Source organism: Equus asinus, chromosome 13, assembly GCF_041296235.1.
Source record: "Equus asinus isolate D_3611 breed Donkey chromosome 13, EquAss-T2T_v2, whole genome shotgun sequence".
Lineage (NCBI taxonomy): Eukaryota > Metazoa > Chordata > Mammalia > Perissodactyla > Equidae > Equus > Equus asinus.
Window position 1 is genome coordinate 9,357,791 of NC_091802.1, and position 20,845 is coordinate 9,378,635.

Consider the following 20,845-nt stretch of genomic DNA (forward strand, 5'->3'; position numbering starts at 1 on the left):
CAGGCCCCCAGGGTGGGCCCCGGCAGTGACCCAAGAGAATGCAGTGGGGGGTTTATGTGGCAAAAAATAAGGAAAAGTGGTCAGGGCCCTGAGAGCAGTGTGTCGCTGATCATTGGGTTACCACAGGCATGCATGAAAGAGTTTGTCAAATTGAATACAGTTGGTAGGAACTTACTGTGAGGCCCCAGGAGGCACTGTCAAAGATTACCTTCCCAGCATACTAGAAAGCATTCTCTGCTGGCAGATTGGTCCCTGTCAAATTATTTATAGGAGATTGGTTCACATACTCAAAATGACATGAATACTTCTAATTATATCCAAACATGCCAAATGTCAGTACAAATTACGCTGAGGGTTCATGTTGCCAAATGTCTTGCCTTAACAAAGAGAAGATAGCTGCAGCCTCAGCACTTTAGTCCCTATATAAGCACCATGGTCCCTCCTGTCTTATCTCCATCAAGAACCCAGAGGTAAGTGATGGGGGCCTTGGGACTTGAAGGAGCCCAGGGGGCAGAAAGAACTCACCCCATCTCTGAACACATCTCTGAGCATGAAACTCTTCCTCCCAACTTTGCCTTTTATTTTCACAGAGCCAAGCTTTAGACCAGAGAAAGTTTAATTCTGTAACTATCTTACTGGAATTTCAGAGCTTCACTAATAAGAAACTTGCTGTTTTACAGTGTTAGACACTTCTGAACCTGCATTTTCATCTGGAAAACCAGAGGTAAGACTCAGCTTTATTCATTTATGATGACAAAGGGGATTTAGTTTAATGAAGCTGGGAACAACTCTTAATTGTACACCATTTCCCGGTTTTTGCAGTTATGTGAGTAGATGGTGCTTCCAAATGACTGCTTATAGATGCTGGGAAGTCATTTTTTCAAAATGCCTTATTCTCAGAGACCACCCTCATTTGAGTTTCAGGATTAAAGGACCGTTTAGGACAGAATGAGCTGTGACCGTGCGTTCTCAGCTGCACTTAGAAGCGTCTGGGGTAACAGACTATTTCAAGCCAGCATTCCTCTACTGCCAAGCACTGAATAGACATTTGACTGATATTTTTTAAACAATCCCAAAAAATTCTTATCTAAAAATGTAAACACAAAAATCTTGTTAAAGCCATAATATTTTAGCTACTTTTTGATGATTCACTGCTACTTTTGTTAGAAAGATTTATTATTGTCGGCTTTAAAAGTCACAAGTATTACACCCACAGACTGCTAAAATCGCATCTAATTTAGAAGAGATCCTTGTCCTTCCCCAAGTAATCCACTACCTGAAAGTAAAGGAAAGAGTCAACCAATTTATCACGCCAATGTTGCAGAGTATATCTATCAATCAGAGGACAATGGCTTACATGCGTGTGATCAACTCTTAAATTTTTGTCTCTTTTCTTTTTCTGGATGGAAAGAAAAGAAGCCTGTGGAATTTATGTAGGAAGAAGGGCCTTCTTCATGCTGAAGCTCTTACTTCTCTGTGCTTAGATCTGTTAACTGACCATTGAAATCTCTAACACCAAAAGGGGAGTGTTGAAAGAGATTCTGGAATTAAGGCAATGCTAAGTCTCTCAGTAACAAACCAAACGACAAACAATCCAGAGTACTAAAAATTTATTATGAGGTTCTTTTAATGACCCACGGAGAAACATAACACCAAATATTAACATAAACTAAATGTTAAAAACAATTATTCGGCTTATGATTAAAAAAATTGGCCATCTAAAAGGCAAAGATGTTTTTGATAGCTTTGAAAATATCCACCTTCATTTGCACAAGACAAACTTTCCTTCCTAACTATATGACTGTTCTAGCAAATGGCAGATGCAAACGTTACGCAGAAAGAAAAGTGGGGATTAAAGAATGACAGTTGCTACAAAACAATCCATCAACAGTTTTAGCTACTGATATTGTTACAGTGTAGAGATTAAAACGGGCAAAGATTCTCACTCAATTGTAGGTACCCTAGTCCTGAGGATCAAGATATATGCAATATGGGGAGGAAATTTTCAAAGTCCTAAAATGAAGCCTCAAACTACAATCTCATTCCACACCAGTCCCATGCTGGCGTTCCTGTGTCAGAACACTGGTAAAGGACAGCTTGGACGAAGAGTTACGGCCCAGGCAATGGACACTCAACATTTCTTTCATGTCAAATTCCAGCTCACATGTATAACTTCTGCTTTCTATTTCTCCTTCTCCCCCATTTTTCCCCAAGGCAGAATCCTCTGCCAAATAAATCTCAGCCATGAGTGCTAGTTCGGACGCTGAGATGGCTGTTTTTGGCGAAGCCGCTCCCTACCTTCGAAAATCGGAAAAGGAGCGGATTGAGGCCCAAAACAAGCCCTTCGATGCTAAAACATCGGTCTTTGTCACGGAGCCCAAGGAATCCTACGTAAAGAGCACCATACAAAGCAAGGAAGGAGGGAGAATAACTGTAAAGACAGAGGGTGGAGCAGTAAGTAAAAACATAAGGAGAAAATACTCCCATTTTATTTCTTTGTCTCCTCACTTGGAGTTGAAGTCTTACTTGCTGGGATTCTCCGAGCCTATCGCTAATATAAGCACCCTTATGGTCTGCTCATGGACATCAGATGTGGAAGCCAAAAGAAACCTCAGCAGTAGCTTCATATCTCTCCTTCCCAACCACCCACAGGACTTTAACCCACTAGTATCAGCCTCCACGGCTTGCCTTCAATTCCCCACTTTCTAGTCTGCACCCCCAAACTTGGGGGAAGGAAAAACTAGCTTCTCTGAAAAGATTCTACTTAACTGTAAATGTCATCCTTACCTTGGCCTTTTCAGCCATCAAGTAAGTTTATCAGCTCAGACAAGTTTATCACACTGGCTTTTAGCAGAATAAATTGTTCTTGGAATTTTAAAACAAAAAAGCTTCTCCTATCAGAAGAATTATTATTTACTTAGTTAAATAATGTATTAATATCTCCATTACGTTCCTCCAAACTGAAGTTTTCTATAAGGAATGGCAAGGAAAAATAAAAAATTTAAACTATTAAAATAAGAGTAAAAGGATATAAACTGATAAATAAACCTGAGATGGGAATGTGGGAGGAAAAAACCTTTAAAAAAAAAAAGTAGTATCCTAGTTCATCATAGGAAACAGATTTCTTAGCATCAAACTCTGAAACAAACATATTTTCATGCCTTTATTTAAAGGATATTGAATAACATAACAGAAAGAGTCTGTAATTGTAGTTTTATAACCAAAACAAATAGACAAACACAAACCCTACCTCCAATCATTAATACAAACTGGTCTCTTACTTTACTTGCCAGACTCTTACTGTCAGGGAAGATCAAGTCTTCCCTATGAACCCTCCGAAATATGACAAAATTGAGGACATGGCCATGATGACCCATCTACACGAGCCTGGAGTGCTGTACAACCTCAAAGAGCGCTATGCAGCCTGGATGATCTATGTGAGTGCCCTTCAACATTGGTCTCTTTATTCCATTTATCTCTCTGCGTAAAAACAAGATCCACATGTTGCCTATTCTGATTTTCTTAGACCTACTCAGGCCTCTTCTGTGTCACTGTCAACCCCTACAAGTGGCTGCCGGTGTATAACCCTGAGGTGGTGGCTGCCTACCGAGGCAAAAAGCGCCAGGAGGCCCCGCCCCACATCTTCTCCATCTCTGACAACGCCTATCAGTTCATGCTGACTGGTGAGTGAGTGATGCATCTATTTACAGAAATGTGGAAGTAGAATCTTTAACAAACAAACAGACTTTGCCTGGGCCTTGATTACAATAATACATTGCAGTCACATGGGGCTTCACTACTTTCGAAGAACTTTCAGAGCGGTAGTATGTTATATATTCGTCCTACTAACCATCTCCATTTTATTGATGAGTAAAGTGAAGCTCGCTGAGTTCACTGACCAGCTCAAGCTAAGCCAGCTAGCAACTGGAAGCCTAGTTGAAACAATTAGCAGACCTCTGTAAACGTATTTGTTGCTTTCCTATATTTTTTACATTCTAATTCGGATAGAAAAAAAAGGTTCGAATAGAGTTCTGTAAATACCCACATCCACAGCAATGAAGAAAAATGGTTACCAGCCATAGCTGGAAAGCTTTGTGGAATCTTTATCTTTAAATAACACAGCTAATATTGCCAGTCTTTGCGGTAGAACCCGAGTGAAGAAAGAGCTCTGACTTTCCTCCCGAAGATTTTGAAGCATTTTCCTATTAGAACAGAAGAAAATAAAGATCTTTTCTTTGAAGATATTTTTTAAAAATTATAGCAAATCTGCCTTATCAAGGCATAAACAAACAGCTTTGATAGGAATTATAGGCCCAAATACAGCATTAAAATCTTTTATCTTCACATACCAAATGTACTGCCTTTGGAAATATTCTAAATTCCTGAGCTTCCTGTTTTCCATGGGATTTTGGAAACTGAGAGGGTTTTATTCTTCCTTGTTTTTTATTTGTTGGTTTTGTTGCACTTGTTTTTAAATTGTTTTTAAAGAAGAGAGAGGAGAGAGGAATAAAGTAGGAATCTTCTATTACAGATTGGCCAGCAGTTCTACCAGGATTTCATGCCAGTAAACTGTTCTTTGGTTGTCAACAGCAGCTAGCTGCCTTTCAGAAATTACCCAGATGCTGGCTCTTTTCAGAGAATTTAATACTCAGCAGCCACATTTACAGTGCTTTGTGCACCACCGCCCCCACCAAGGTCCCCATTCCCGAGGCTTCGGGGCTGCTCCAAATTCAAGGCTACTTAGGGCTCCCAAACATGATTTTTATAAAAAAACATGCAAAACGGTGGCATTTAACCTGGTTAATGTTATTTTAACATTGCCAAAAGAGACAAGAACGTTGTTTTCTTATCTATGCTCTCACTAGACGCGCTATGATCTTTCATGATTTTTCTTCTATAGGAAAAAAAACTAATCTAAGTTCCAAAATCTGTATCTACTTCCCTGAATAGAACTTTAAAGTTCTCTGAAGTCTAAACCTACAGCTGAATAACATCCATATTTGTATCTCTGAATAGATTTTTAGACTCGAGAACTCTCTAAATTCTATAATCTATCACTATAATAATGAGAGATTTCACAAATCAGAAAATTGGTATAAATCCAACATATCGCTCACATAACTAGTAACAATTTTGGTTTTAGAAATGTTTTAGAAATGTATATAAAAGGAAAATAAAAGTAAATGAACACAAACATTTCTAATTCCAGACCCTTTCCTTATTTAATATTATCAGCGGCCAATTTAATGATATCAAGCACTGGGGGGAGGCCGGGTAGCAGAAAACTATATAAACTGGAAGTCAAAATACCTGAATATCTTTGATCTTAACAAGCTATGTAATTATTTGAAAAGTCATTTACTCCTTTCTGGGTCTCAGTTTCTTTATCTGTTAAATAAAACTTCAAAATTCCATGATTCTTACTGAAGTATTTACAGACGAATTATAAGATGCCCAGGATTTTCCTTAAACTAATCCAGTGAGACCAGGATGGGGATATAGATTATATTAAATTGGCCAAATGATAACTGTTGAAGCTATGTGATGGGTACATGGGGGCTATTTATATTATTGTCTCTACTTTTGTATGTGTTTGAAATTTCCCATAACAAAGTCTGAAAAATTAATAAAATACAAAAAGAGATGATTCTTTGCCTCTCATTTTCACAGATTTTACTCCAAGAGGCAAGTGCTATTTGGGGCTAAACCCCAAACCAAAATCATGGGTGACATCTTCAAAATCTTAAAAAGAACAAGCTGGGGCCAGGCCAGCGGCATAGTGGTTAAGTTCGCACGCTCCACTTCAGTAGCCCAGGGTTCACAGGTTTGGATCCCGGGCATGGACCTAGCACTGCTCATCAAGCCATGCTGTAGTGGCATTCCACATAAAATAGAGGAAGACTGGCACACAGACGTTAGCTCAGTGACAATCTTCCTCAAACAAAAAGAGGGAGACTGGCAACAAGTGTTTGCTGAGGGCCAATCTTCCTCACAAAAAAAATAAGAACAAGCTATGTTTGAACTGACCTGATTCAAGAATCTTCATATTGAATGTGTATTTTTTTTCGACTGACAGTCTTGATTTCTCTTCCACAGATCGTGAGAACCAGTCCATCCTGATCACGTATGTGATTTTTCCTTCTCCTCTGGTTTGTGGTAACTGTCTTAGAAGTTGACAATGTGAGCTGCAGTCTTCATCTCTTCTGTGGTTTCTATTTGGCAGTGGAGAATCTGGTGCCGGGAAGACTGTGAACACCAAGCGTGTCATCCAGTACTTTGCAACAATTGCAGTTACTGGGGAGAAGAAGAAGGAGGAACCTGGCAAAATGCAGGTGGGTCTGACGGCCATGGCCTGACTCTGGGCTCTCAGGGAAGAAGCTCCCGAGCCCAAATGTGAGGACTGCTCTCGCCTTTGCAGGGGACTCTGGAAGATCAGATCATCAGTGCCAACCCCCTACTGGAGGCCTTTGGCAACGCCAAGACCGTGAGGAATGACAACTCCTCTCGCTTTGTAAGTCTCTCGGTCACAAGAGGGGTCTTCCCTGCCCTCAAGTGCCAGAGAAGCCATGTCCGAATTATCATTTCGATTGCATCTCTCTGTGTGCTTCAATCTTCTAATACTAAATGTTTCCTTTCTTCAAGGGTAAATTCATTAGAATCCACTTTGGTACGACAGGGAAGCTGGCTTCTGCAGATATTGAAACATGTGAGTAGTAGGACCATTAAAAACCAAAACAGAGAGACAAGTGATTTCATTTGCAGGGAGATTCTGCAACACCTGGTGAGTGTTGAGTCTGCTGCCAGTGTTGCCCGTGAGCTAATGCCAGACTTATCCATAACCCACTGTGTGCTCCATTTACCTCAATCTCAGATTGATGGTTCTGTAGCACATTCTGGAATTCCTGCCTCAGAAGCAATTGTGACATTTTTTTCCAGGACAAACACTAGCGCTATGTATGGGTTCTTATGAGTTACCTATAGGTTTACAATACCTCTCTGTGATTTGCTCTTGATCTGAGCTTTGGTAGGTGTTTCCAAGGTGGCTCCTCGCCACAGAGTCTGAGGAAGGAGGGGATATTAAGAATCAATTACAATACAGAGGTCACAAGTCTCCCATATGAAAAGTTTATTTTTACTAGAGTAAGTATGCTTAAATGGTGAGAACCTCGGGCAACTGTCATGTGTATTTGGAATTTTTACATGTAGCACCAAGAGGATCAATCATCAAGGTGAAATCTCAATGGAGTCAAACGTAATGTCCCCAATTTTAGCAAAGACACTGAGGTTCATCTAAAATCTCAGCAGCATTGATTTCTTTTTTTCCAGTTTAATATCTATTTCCCTCTCCTTCCAGATCTTTTAGAAAAGTCTAGAGTTACTTTCCAGCTAAAGGCGGAAAGAAGCTACCATATTTTTTATCAGATCACTTCCAATAAGAAGCCAGATCTGATTGGTAAGAAAGAATTTAAATTCACAGATGAACATTAGTATTTTTATTAACATCTTCTAATGTAAGACATATACCCTGAATTCTATGTACCCAGAAATGCTCCTGATCACCACCAACCCATATGATTATGCCTTCATCAGTCAAGGGGAGATCACAGTCCCCAGCATTGATGACCAAGAAGAGCTGATGGCCACTGACGTAAGTCTCTCTCTCACACACACACACACACACACACACTTTTTTAAAAATCAATTTTGTAGGGGAATGACAGTAATAATCCACTGTAGGTGTGGTTACTTTAGGATATAGTGTAAATTCTCCTAAATAAATTAGTCCCTTCTGCCCTAACTTTGTCCTATCACTTCCCCTGACAGAGTGCCATTGACATCCTGGGCTTTACTCCTGAAGAGAAAGTATCCATCTATAAGCTCACAGGGGCCGTGATGCATTATGGGAACATGAAATTCAAGCAAAAGCAGCGTGAAGAGCAAGCTGAGCCAGATGGCACCGAAGGTACCAAATGAACCTCCATCTGGGTTTGAATTAGAGAATATGACAAGGAAAAAAACCTATTCTAAACTCTCATCTCTTTTGTAGCTAGACTTCTGAAGGCAAATACACAGGTACACACATTGCATGCTTTCCTCACCCCTTTTCTTTCCTTGCATCTCCATATCTCCATCATTTCTATCCATCCCAAATAAGTTAAAATGAACCCTAATAGCCACTAACAAGGAGATACCTAAAAGAGCACAACCTAGGGCCTGAGCATTAGAGAGAGAATGAGATGGAACAGTGTTCCTGCTTCACCTTGGCAATGGCAGGTAGGCAGATACGATAACTTGGCATATTGGTCTATTTCAGCACTAGCTAGGTAAACTTCGTGGCTGGTAACACAGGATCCGCCCAAACCCAGTGCTGGGGGTGAAGGATGTCTCTAGACATCTGTAGGCACGTGTGTGTTGTCTATATATAAATGTGTAGATAGTCTAGCAAGCAAGATTAAAAAGGAACTAAGAAACAAAAATCACATACTGTATGTATGGAAAGAACAAGGAACGTATAGGACCTACCACGGAAGCTAAATTATCTGTTCCTTGAAGTTCTGCTCCTGGCCTCCTCAGCTTGAAGTTCTCTCTCCCACCTCTAAACTTTTTAGCAGTTACTTTTGTACCTGACATGTGACATTTACATTACAGTCACTGACAGAATTCTAGAAAGGGACTCTGTAGGGATCATGCAGTGAAATTTAATCCCCACATTTTCGGATAAAGAAACTGATCCAATGAGGTGAAATTGGGAGGAACAAAACTGAGATAAGAATCCAAACACTCTGACTTTTCCCTGACCCTAAGAGTGAACATTAAGATGTATTTATCCTATCCTTCCAACTACAACTAATGGGTCTTAAGAACAGGGACTATGGCTTTTGCCTTACATAAAGTGTTTCCATAAACGCTGAACATATGTTTATTGTTGATGAATTTCCCAAAAGCTGATTGTAATAAATCACCAAAAGCCAGTGTAACAGATTAACCATTTATCAGCAAGTATATGCTCTAATGTAGAGAAAGCCTCACCTGATCGTCTATAGAATTATTTAAAGATTTTAATTTAAATAATAAAGAAAATGGATTGGAGGAAAATGGAAAGATTAGGTTAAGGAGGACATCCGCCATTAAACATTTCTTGAATTGTGTCTCTGCAGTTGCTGACAAGGCAGCCTATCTCCAGAGTCTGAACTCTGCTGACCTGCTCAAAGCCCTCTGCTACCCCAGGGTCAAGGTCGGCAATGAGTATGTCACCAAAGGCCAGACTGTGCAGCAGGTAAGTGCACGACCTCAATGAATCACACACCTCCCAGGCCTTTAACAGTGCCAACAAACATTATTCCATTAATAATGCCTTTACTAACACCAACAAACATCACTCTGTCTATGAAGGTGTACAACGCAGTCGGTGCTCTGGCCAAAGCCGTCTACGAGAAGATGTTCCTCTGGATGGTCGCCCGCATCAACCAGCAGCTGGACACCAAGCAGCCCAGGCAGTACTTCATCGGGGTCTTGGACATCGCTGGCTTTGAGATCTTTGATGTGAGTTATCTTCATATTCATAAAAAGTGGGAGGAAGGCAATCTGGGCTTTGATATACTAGACATAATCATAATTCATTTACATTTGTAGTGTCCACATTGCTTTCTCCAACACTGCACCTAGAACAAGAGTTACCTCCAAAATATCTATGATATAACAGAATATAATAATAGGTAACATTTATCAAGAAGTCAGTGTATTTCTGGCACTATACTAAGTACTTCAAAATATTACCTCATTTAATCTTCAAAACAACCCATGAAGGAGTAATTACTATTACTGCTAATTACATGTGGAGAAATTGAGGTGCAGGAAAATCAAAACACTTGCTAAAGATCCTACCACCATAGAAGACAAAGCCAGGACAGGAACCCAGATCTGCAGCTTTTGGTCCACACACCCCATGTAGGAGAAAGGGCCTAAAGGTAGAAGCATAGACACAGTTCATAGTCTTTCCTCTTTTCCTGGTTCACCTGACACACACCATTTCCCTGCCAGGGCATCAACTTCATCATCTATGAAATGAGGACAGAAATTATTACAAAGATTCTTTCAGATCTTCAACTGCTAGACCACATCAGGTCTCTATTTTCACAGACCTCACGTTGTACATCAATTAAAGGTGTTAAGATAAGCTTTCCTTAATAACGTGACATTTCCTTAATAATGTAATATTTCCTTAACTTATCCTGAAGATAAGCTTTACTTAACATCAATTAAAGGTCTTAAGATAAGCTTTCCTTAATAACGTGACAGCCAAAAGTGAAAATGTGAACTTTCATCTTGAATTAGGGAGTGGGGGTAATAAAAGAAGTGAGGCTTTCCCATAAATTACTTTCACCCTTAAAGCTGAACCATAACTCAGAAGATCAAGATTGTACTTTTAATGTATATTAATGCCCATGCAATCTTAGAGGTGGTAGGAGGTGGATTCTACCAGAACTCTTGCTGTGTGATTGACACCTGTGCCCTTAAATAATGCCCGGAATTCATGAAAAAGGGTCATGTCAAAAATAATCATTTTTTCCCCTGGGATTTTTGAAAGAACAACTAAATTAAAATTTATTTTATTACTATATTCCACATTTTTTCAACAAAATATTTTTTCAGTAATGAATTTACTTCAATAAAAATCCATTTAAGGGGCCACCCCAGTGGCATAGTGGTTAGGTTTACACGCTCCGTTTTGGCAGCCTCGGGTTCACCGGTTCAAATCCTGGGTGCAGACCTACAAGCCATGCTGTGGCAGCGTCCCACATACAAAATAGAGGAAGACTGGTACAGATGTTAGCTCAGTGACAATCTTCCTCAAGCAAAAAGAGGAAGATTGGAACAGATGTTAGCTCAGAGCCAATCTTCCTTACTGAACAAAAAAATCCATTTAATGTTGGAAATTTTGTTTTGTGCAGTTCAACAGCCTGGAGCAGCTGTGCATCAACTTCACCAACGAGAAACTGCAACAGTTTTTCAACCACCACATGTTCGTGCTGGAGCAGGAGGAGTACAAGAAGGAGGGCATCGAGTGGACGTTCATCGACTTCGGCATGGACCTGGCTGCCTGCATTGAGCTCATCGAGAAGGTCTGTCTGACTTCTAAAGAAAGGATGAATCATAAGGATAACTCTTCCGAGTGTCTTAAGCAACTCCAGAAAGTATTACTGTAATCTTTCATAGATTGATATCAGAAAAAATTAAAAAATTACTGTTTAGAATTAACCTTCTCCTTTCAACTTTTACATAAGAAGGATGAGAGAATGTTTAGTTTCATTTTGTTCTAACCCGTTTTGTTCTAACACTGACTCGAATCTAATTTTAAAGCAGCACTGAAAATTCTATTGAGATGGTCCCCTTCACTAGAAGAACTATCTCATGAGTTCTAAATCCATCTCCATTATGATCAAAGTGTCAGCATCAGAAATAAAGTCTTTTTTCTAAATAAAAATGAATGCACTTGTAACACAACTGGGGCTTATATAAAAGATAGTCTTGAAGTCAAGAAGTCAAATTGCTTATGCTTCCTCATAATCTGTCTTTAAGGAGAATAAATACACAAAATGTCTTAAATAAGGTTTGGGTTATTTATACTGTTTAATTATTGCATATAAAGTAAACATCATTCTAAGTCAGCAAGTCCTTTTCATAGTAAAACAGAACTTTAACAATAAGTTAATTCACTCAATAGGGAAAAAGTGCAATAAATACAGAACATTTTAACAAATCGCCCCCACATGCTGTGCTGACATTTGGAGTTTGTATCTGTCTATTCTCTTCATTGAAAATGATGCTGTGGACTGAATATGAGAAAAAAGGGTGAAAAAGTCATTCTAGTGATAACAAAAGGGCTTCTTTGAGCTGTGACCCTGGTTTACTTTACAAATATATTTAATTGATATCAGAACAAATTAGAAAATTACTGTTTCATAATTTGATCAAATGACAGCCCCTATGTATATCTTTTGAGAAAAGGTAGGTTGCCACCAATGTTCACTTTTCTGAATTCAGCCACTGGGCATCTTCTCCATCCTGGAAGAGGAGTGCATGTTCCCCAAGGCCACAGACACCTCCTTCAAGAACAAGCTGTATGACCAGCACCTGGGCAAGTCTGCCAACTTCCAGAAGCCCAAGGTTGTCAAAGGCAAAGCTGAGGCCCACTTCTCGCTGATCCACTACGCTGGCACTGTGGACTACAACATTACTGGCTGGCTTGATAAGAATAAGGACCCCCTGAATGACACCGTGGTTGGGCTGTACCAGAAGTCTGCAATGAAGACTCTGGCCAGTCTCTTTTCCACATATGCTAGTGCTGAAGCAGGTACTTTCTGTGCCCTTAATCTAAATTAAACCTGTTCCCACAGAATGTTCATATACCATTCCAACCCCTGGGATTCTACTTTAATTGATGGGTTTTCTTTTTACCTCAGACAGCAGCGCAAAGAAAGGTGCTAAGAAGAAGGGCTCTTCTTTCCAGACTGTGTCAGCCCTTTTCAGGGTAAAGTATAAATTTAATTTGAAAAACCTATTCAGTTTCTATGAATTATCATAATTATTGCATTTGGAATAAATTAGGAGGGAATGGAATGTTAATAGGAATCACTTTAAATATTCATTCTTGTCAGGGTACAGCCGAAGCAATACTTCTCCTGTAGGGTCGGATGCTTCACCCATTATTCCTTATTACGATCATCTAACGTACTCAGGACTGCCAAAATGTCCTCAGAAGCTTGCTTATTATATAATAAGCCTGATATTTAAAGAAGTTTAGCTGAACTTCAAGACTATCTCTGTGGAAGGCCATATCGTTATCCCACTAATGTTGCCTTTTAAGAATGTTCCTGAGCTCCTCTTTGACAATAAGGTTGAGACACACTCTTTAGGACACCCTTCCACCAAATTACATCTTTGTCCTCTGAGGTGGATTTAATTTTTTGTAATAGCCGAAAATCATCTAAAGCCAGGCCTAGTGATTTAGATGGATGATTAAGCTAGAAAGTATTTCTTGATGTTGAAATAATAATAATAATTTTACTAAAAATAATCTGATTTAGGTGGCTTAAAAACTAGCTCGTCTAAAGGGGAGTGTACAAAATGTCTGGACTAACAGCTGGTTTGTCAGAATTTGTACGGCTAAGGCCCATTCCTTTTAAAACTAAAATGCACATATGACCTATGACCTAAACAGGAAAACTGCCCTGTTCTTTTCCTGTCTCACTACCAATTTGCATTATCTCACCAAATAGACTCCAGTTTCATCAACTTATCCTTGTATATGTTTTCAAGATTAGAAACTCACATCACTTGTTTTGTTTATTTCCTAATGGGTAACTGAGATGTGAAAAAAACCTCAAACAAATCTCTGCCTTCTCAAAGAGTATACCTAAGAAATATTCAGAAATATTTACATGTGAGCTTTCTACGGTAAAGTAAAACATCATCATCTGTCATAAACACTGACTCTATTTCTGGAGTAACTCCCCCCAGATGCTTCAGACTGTGGATCATTCTCAGGTACACAAGATCCACCCGCACAAAGTTGTACAGTCTCATGATTTTAGACTCTTCAAAAAACAATACAAAACAAGAGGTTACAAGTCCCAGAGAATAACAAACTTGAGGAAGGAATGTCAAAAGTTGGGACAATTGCTAACCTAGGTTACCGAATTACTACTGTGAAAAGTATTAGCAGAGAGATGTAAGAGACCTCAGAGGTAATCTCAACTATTTTCAGATGAGGCCTGGAGAGACAAACGGGATTTTAGAGTCAAGCAGCTCATCAGTGGCAGAGCGAGACCACAGTCTTTGGTCTTTTGATTCCTGGTGGAGAAGACTTCCTGCGCTTCAAGGCTACTGAATGTGCAGTTTGTTTACAGCATAGATCCTAGGCGTTATAAACAAATACCTTGGAGAGCTGCAGTTGGTCCCCGCACTTTGGCCTTTTGGTTCATTGGCATGCTGGAACTCTTAAGATCTTTAAAATACAAAGCAACGGAAGCCTCACAGACTTATACCTATCAGTTAACAGAGTGCCTAGGTTTGTTCCATATAATTACAAAAAAAGCAATCTGAAATAGAACTTTCTCATCAATTCCCTTTTATCTGGTTTTCTAGGAAAATTTAAATAAACTGATGACCAATCTGAGGAGCACACACCCTCACTTCGTACGGTGTATCATTCCCAATGAAACCAAAACTCCTGGTAAGATATAAGAGCATGAAATAGCCAAACAGGCACAAGTCTGAAAACTCAGTGCCCAGCAGTAAGCCCTCTGATATATTTTTAGGGGCCATGGAGCATGAACTTGTCCTGCACCAGCTGAGGTGCAATGGTGTGCTGGAAGGCATCCGCATCTGCAGGAAGGGATTCCCAAGCAGGATCTTATATGGGGATTTTAAACAAAGGCCAGTCTCTGTTGTATTTCACTGAATGCTGTGAATATTTAATCATCGTAATTGTTGTCCCCTGTTCATTGTATTTCATGTATCTTGCTTAGTAAATATTATAACATTAAGAAGTCAAATAATATAGTCTTGCGACGGTAGAACAGAATAACAGGCTAGAAAAGATGGCATTTCTTAAAAATATGAAGGAGCATGCATTAGACCACAAAAAAATCATATTGTTTTACTAACTGAACTTAAAGGACAGTTGGATTTTCTACTTCTACTTTTTCTCTGAGATTTTTATTAATGTTTCTTTTGGGTATCATTTGACTTTCACAGATGTTCACATCTTCCTAATCATTCTTCCTTTCTTTGACTGAACAGATACAAACTTTTAAATGCAAGTGCTATTCCAGAGGGACAGTTCATCGACAGCAAGAAGGCTTCTGAGAAACTTCTTGCCTCTATTGATATTGATCACACCCAGTATAAATTTGGACATACAAAGGTACAGCTATTATTTATTTACACCTGATCCAAGTACCTTCTGTCATTTCTGTGTCTCCTGTAGTATAGGAATGACTTGTGACTCTCCCTTTCTGCAGGTTTTCTTCAAAGCTGGCCTTCTGGGTCTCCTGGAAGAAATGAGAGATGAAAAGTTGGCCCAGATTATAACAAGAACTCAAGCCGTCTGTAGGGGATTCCTAATGAGGGTAGAATATCAGAAGATGTTGCAAAGGAGGTAACAACCATGCAACATATCAGAATTGTAGTGTCCCTTAGGGACTATAAATCAGCCTTCCTCATTCACTCTTTCATTTTATAGCTAAAATGTGCCTCTCACCCAGTTCAGAACTCAGTCCTACAACACAGCAGCCTTTGCTCAACCCCTTACACGTGGATTCCCTCCAAAACTTCCCTCTTCCCTCCAATTTCTCCCTTTCCATCCATCTCACATACAGCTGCAGGAATAACTTGCAGTAAGCACTATTTTCATCACCATAGTTCAGTTTGTGGTTCCCCCTGGTCTCCCACGTCAAGTCCAAGTTGTCTTGCACGGCTGTCAAGGCCCTCTCTATTCCCCACCTCATTTATCATTTCCAACCACACAGACTTTCCCAGGCAAGCTAAACAATTTGCTTATCTCCCATTTTCATGTTTGCATAAGCTCTCTCCTCTCATCCTAATTTATCTATTTACAAATTCAAAATTTCCTTTTCTCCTTTCTCTAATTAACCTCATCCTTTCTCTAATTAAGCTCTATCCACCCTGTACTACTGCATTCCCTGTCGTTACACACAGATTTTGCATTCATTTTGTTCATCTTTACTTATTTAGGTCTGCGTTATAAGTGTTCCTAAGTCTTTTCCATGTACCTACATCATAGTTTGTGTCATGGTATCTGCCTTCTCAGAGTTACGGTTCTTATAAATTAGATGTATAGAAATAGAATTTCCAGTTTAGCAAGCTTGAAGAGACGTACATATCACTACAAGGTCAAACCTTGCCAGTCCATTGCTATAGTTTGCAGAAGGGTTATCTTTTATTACCATTTTTAAATTTTATTTAAATAAACAAATTTTGGAGCTCAACCCATGCTGAACGCCCTGTGAATATTAACAAACTAATTGAGCAGGTAAGAATGAGGCATTTGAAGTAATTTGAGAAAAGCCAGTATATTATCTGAAGAAGCTAACAAAATGAGTTTATAAAGTGGATAATTCAGGGGTGATTAAAGTAAGAGGAAAGGCTTCAAGGAAAACACAATAAATCATAAGATCAATTTAGATGGAGCAATTCAGAAAGCAACCTACGCCATTTCACAGTTCATATCTGTATGCCCACAGCCAAGCATTACAATCAACTTACAACTGCCACATCCACTCCAAGACCACTAATACTGTAATATTTCAAATGATCTTAAAATGGTACGTGTCACTCATACTTGCCAAGCATTCCCCCACTAAAGTCAACGTCTTTGCTGGTTTGATAGGAACTTGAGAACACAGAATTGTTCAATATGAGCAGTATACATCAGCAAAGTGGTTACACTGAGGACTACTGAGTGTGAGTGTGAGGACGTGTGTGTGCATAAAGCCTGCATCTAACATATACAAAATCTGACATATCGGTTACAGTAGGGGAGTCACTAAAAGGGGAGTTTGCGTGTAAAAAAATAACCATAGCAATGACATTGTCTCTAATGGATCATCCTGCACTCATGCTTTTACGTCATTTTAGAGAAGCCCTCTTCTGCATCCAGTATAATGTACGAGCCTTCATGAACGTCAAGCACTGGCCCTGGATGAAACTGTTCTTCAAGATCAAGCCGCTCCTCAAGAGCGCGGAGACTGAGAAGGAGATGGCCACCATGAAGGAGGAGTTTCAGAAAACCAAAGACGAACTCGCCAAGTCAGAGGCAAAAAGGAAGGAACTGGAGGAGAAAATGGTCACTCTCTTGAAAGAAAAAAATGACCTGCAACTCCAGGTTCAATCAGTGAGTGTGCTGTACTCTCAATGCACCATGTTACAGAGCTTTTCTAGAATTCACAGACACTTTGAATTTACAAAAGGCCTTTTCTTGAAAAAGAAAATCTTGAGTTGCTTTTTTTACGAGTTCACTTAACTTTCAACACGCCTATGAGGAAGTAAGGCACAATCACTTCCAAATTACAAATAGAGGAGGAAGGCTGAAGAACGTATTTAACGACATCACGACTTTCCAGTCGTGAAGGGAGACATTTAAAGGCAGGTCCCCAAAACTCAGTTTGCCTTGCCAACTCCATCCCAGCCTTAAAGGGATAGTCATCTTTTCTGAATCCAAGTGAATGAGACTGTACTTAAAATCAAGAAAGCCAGTTATTCGTATTCCTCTCTGTATCCCCTTTCCCCAACCCCTGAGTTTCAGCTCAGTAAATTTATTTGCAGTTACCCGAACTGCACCAGCAGGCTGTGAGGCAGAGCGAAGTGCCTCTGTGAGTCTTCCTTTGACACAGATCCCAAGTTCTTAAGGCCTCTGTTTATTGGTTCAGGAAGGAGCTGTCATCAGAATCTGCAGGAGGTTTGGCAGCAGCGCTCTGGCCAAACACAACCTCCCATTTCTCGGTCCAACAAGCCCAACACCGACCGTCATGAAGAAACCCGTGAAAAGGATAATTTTCCTAAACTTTTTAAGCTATTTTCAACTTTTCCTTCTAATTTCACTTATACAAAGGTTTCATTTTCCCAAAAGCATAGGATCACAGCCTCTTGATCTTAACCTCTTTTCATAGGTGTATCATCAGTCAGTGAGTAATATCTGTTGAGTGTATCACTATTGAAAATAAAAGCAAAGGGACTTCGGGAGATCCCCCATTATCATCCATTTAAGCATTTTAAAAACTCAAGATATGAACAAAACAAACACTGAGAAGTTAAAGAAATTCCCCAGGCCAGAGTAATCTAATAAGTTAGTGGCTGAACTGATTTTTATTTGAGTCCTTTAGTCACTTATAAAAACTTTATGGAGCTATATATTTTCTCAAAATTACATGTACTTTATATTTTAAAATTCATTTTGAGACTAATAGGTAATGCTTAAATTGGAAATTTTGGACAATTATAGCACTGTTGTGGACTATCAGGAAGGTTTTGAGTGTATTAAAAATTCCTGCATGGAAATGTACTCATAGGCATAAAATTACTTAAGTTCTTTTTCCTTTCTGTTTTAAATTTAATCTAGCAACTAGTTGTTTGAGGTGAGTGAGGAATGATCAAAACCAAAACTAACCAATTGACTAAGTGAAAATCTTTGAATATTACAGCTGAAATGCTCTTAGCAATCATGTATTCCAACCCCCTTCCTTACATATAAGATAATTGAAAGTAAGAGGAATAAAGCAATTTGCCCAAGGTTGTACATTTGCAGGCAAATTTGGGGCAAGAACCCAGGCTTCCTTTGATCCTTCCACTCTTCTACACACTACTTTTTAAAATAGTCGATTGCTTCAATACAATCATTTTTCACACTAATTTGCTTCTAAATCTATAGTCTCACTTCTAATTAGCTGCATTTCTCCAAGTCATGTAATAATGTTCAATTAACTTTAATTTATATTCATGCTGAGAAATTCATCAGAATTCAGTAAACACTACTATTTTGTGCAAAGAACAAGTTTAAAATAAGTAACAAATTCTCTAAATATCCCAATGAATCTCTCTACAGGAAGCTGACGCCCTGGCTGATGCAGAGGAAAGGTGTGAGCAACTAATTAAAAACAAAATCCAGCTGGAGGCCAAAATCAAGGAGGTGACTGAGAGAGCTGAGGATGAGGAAGAGATCAACGCTGAGCTGACGGCCAAGAAGAGGAAACTGGAGGACGAATGCTCAGAGCTCAAGAAGGACATTGATGACCTTGAGCTGACACTGGCCAAGGTTGAAAAGGAGAAACATGCCACAGAAAATAAGGTATGAATCATAATCTGCTCCATCATATAGAGGTTCTGCCATCCAACAAAGCTGCTTTATTGCAGAGACCATTTCTTCTCAATTTTCCAAGGTGAAAAACCTCACAGAGGAGATGGCAGGTCTGGATGAAACCATTGCTAAGCTGACCAAGGAGAAGAAGGCCCTCCAAGAGGCCCACCAGCAGACCCTGGATGACCTGCAGACAGAAGAGGACAAAGTCAGCACCCTGACCAAAGCTAAAACCAAGCTAGAGCAGCAAGTGGATGATGTAAGTGTATTTTTAATATTCACTTGAAAGATTTTTTTGATATACTTTCAATTTTTAACAAATTTTACTTTCTCATTAGCTTGAAGGGTCTCTAGAACAAGAAAAGAAACTTCGAATGGATCTAGAAAGAGCAAAGAGGAAACTGGAGGGTGACCTAAAACTGGCCCAAGAATCCACAATGGACATAGAAAATGACAAACAGCAACTTGATGAAAAACTGAAAAAGTAGGAACTCCAGAAAAAATTCTATGTGATAGCACCTTTCAATTCATATGGGTACTTCTAATATGTCTTGTTCTTCTGTCTGAAGGAAAGAATTTGAAATTAGCAATCTGCTAAGCAAAATTGAAGATGAGCAGGCAGTAGAAATTCAACTACAGAAGAAGATCAAAGAGTTACAGGCAAGTCATCTCACCTCTGTTTTTTCTGCACCCCAAAAAACTTGAAATTGAGACAAGTTTATGTTAATGTGCTTGTGTCATTCTCAGGCCCGCATCGAGGAGCTGGAGGAGGAAATCGAGGCAGAGCGCGCCTCCCGGGCCAAAGCAGAGAAGCAGCGCTCCGACCTCTCCCGGGAACTGGAGGAGATCAGCGAGAGGCTCGAAGAAGCCGGTGGGGCGACTTCAGCCCAGATTGAGATGAACAAGAAGCGGGAGACTGAGTTCCAGAAAATGCGCAGGGACCTGGAGGAGGCCACCCTGCAGCATGAAGCCACGGCGGCCGCTCTGCGGAAGAAGCACGCAGACAGTGTGGCCGAGCTCGGGGAGCAGATAGACAACCTGCAGAGGGTCAAGCAGAAACTGGAGAAGGAGAAGAGCGAAATGAAGATGGAGATCGATGACCTTAGCAGTAATGCAGAGGCCATTTCCAAAGCCAAGGTACACAATACCACCTCTAAATGAGAGTAGTTAATAACCTGCAAGAATACCATTGTTCTCTGTCATTAAACATTGTTTGCAGGCAGTTTATAGCACTGAGCTAATATTTTCTATTCTAATATATTCCATTTTATTTCATTTCTTTTAAATGCTGAGTATGACCCATTAAGATTATTTCAAAATCCACTTTAAGCAAGTATCAGTCTCCTTAGGATAAAGGAATGGGCTCCAACAATGACGGCTTCAGGGACATTATGCACTCACTCACTCATTAAGCATTATGCCTGAATCCTAGCACGTTCCAGAGTTGGTGCCAAAACTTTCAACTCCCACTTGACATAAATTTATTCACTCTAAAAATATTTTAAGAATCAAGTTTTAACTTTTCTTTTTTACTGCATGTAATGTGTCATCCTTCATCGTCACATGTCCTGTAGGCAAACCTTGAAAAGATGTGCCGAACACTAGAGGATCAGCTGAGTGAACTGAAGACAAAGGAGGAAGAGCAGCAGCGGCTGATCAATGACCTGACAGCACAGAGAGCGCGCCTGCAGACGGAAGCAGGTGGGCCCTCTCTCTGAGGCCTGCAACTGTGTACCAGATAAATGCACCTCCAGGGCTTCTCAACAACAGTAATGCTCTCATTTTAGAGGGGGATAAACAAACCATCAGAATTTGCTGAGCAGGTCAGAAAGAAAAAAAAGCAAGTCAGCAAGCAAGTTTACTCCTTACACGTCTATGGGAACTCTGCTTTTTAATCTCCAGTTCTAACCAGTTCTATAATAATATTTAGAAGAGGATACAGTATATATTTGATATATATACATGTCT

General features: G+C 39.7%; 1 protein-coding gene across 4 annotated transcripts in view; it reads left to right on the plus strand.

The window, feature by feature from the left end:
- Positions 1–309: 309 nt before the first annotated feature.
- The window catches only part of MYH8 (myosin heavy chain 8), a 29,289-nt gene continuing 8,753 nt past the window's right edge, over positions 310–20,845 (plus strand). Inside the window, exons 1-28 of one of the 4 annotated variants that reach the window (XM_070482011.1) lie at positions 310–470; positions 681–724; positions 2,219–2,454; positions 3,294–3,437; positions 3,527–3,683; positions 6,097–6,124; positions 6,224–6,332; positions 6,419–6,511; positions 6,643–6,706; positions 7,355–7,453; positions 7,545–7,648; positions 7,825–7,963; positions 9,159–9,277; positions 9,394–9,543; positions 10,953–11,123; positions 12,046–12,355; positions 12,465–12,532; positions 14,149–14,236; positions 14,322–14,439; positions 14,806–14,929; positions 15,027–15,163; positions 16,663–16,918; positions 18,626–18,868; positions 18,960–19,136; positions 19,216–19,361; positions 19,447–19,537; positions 19,625–20,014; positions 20,452–20,578. In XM_070482011.1, coding sequence (XP_070338112.1) covers positions 2,245–2,454; positions 3,294–3,437; positions 3,527–3,683; positions 6,097–6,124; positions 6,224–6,332; positions 6,419–6,511; positions 6,643–6,706; positions 7,355–7,453; positions 7,545–7,648; positions 7,825–7,963; positions 9,159–9,277; positions 9,394–9,543; positions 10,953–11,123; positions 12,046–12,355; positions 12,465–12,532; positions 14,149–14,236; positions 14,322–14,439; positions 14,806–14,929; positions 15,027–15,163; positions 16,663–16,918; positions 18,626–18,868; positions 18,960–19,136; positions 19,216–19,361; positions 19,447–19,537; positions 19,625–20,014; positions 20,452–20,578 — 3,862 coding nt within the window. In that variant the 5' untranslated portion in view covers positions 310–470; positions 681–724; positions 2,219–2,244. Of the gene's footprint in view, positions 471–590; positions 725–2,214; positions 2,455–3,293; positions 3,438–3,526; positions 3,684–6,096; positions 6,125–6,223; positions 6,333–6,418; positions 6,512–6,642; positions 6,707–7,354; positions 7,454–7,544; positions 7,649–7,824; positions 7,964–9,158; positions 9,278–9,393; positions 9,544–10,952; positions 11,124–12,045; positions 12,356–12,464; positions 12,533–14,148; positions 14,237–14,321; positions 14,440–14,805; positions 14,930–15,026; positions 15,164–16,662; positions 16,919–18,625; positions 18,869–18,959; positions 19,137–19,215; positions 19,362–19,446; positions 19,538–19,624; positions 20,015–20,451; positions 20,579–20,845 lie in introns of all 4 variants that reach the window. The other 3 variants (XM_070482014.1, XM_070482013.1, XM_070482012.1) reach the window with 3 other exon arrangements.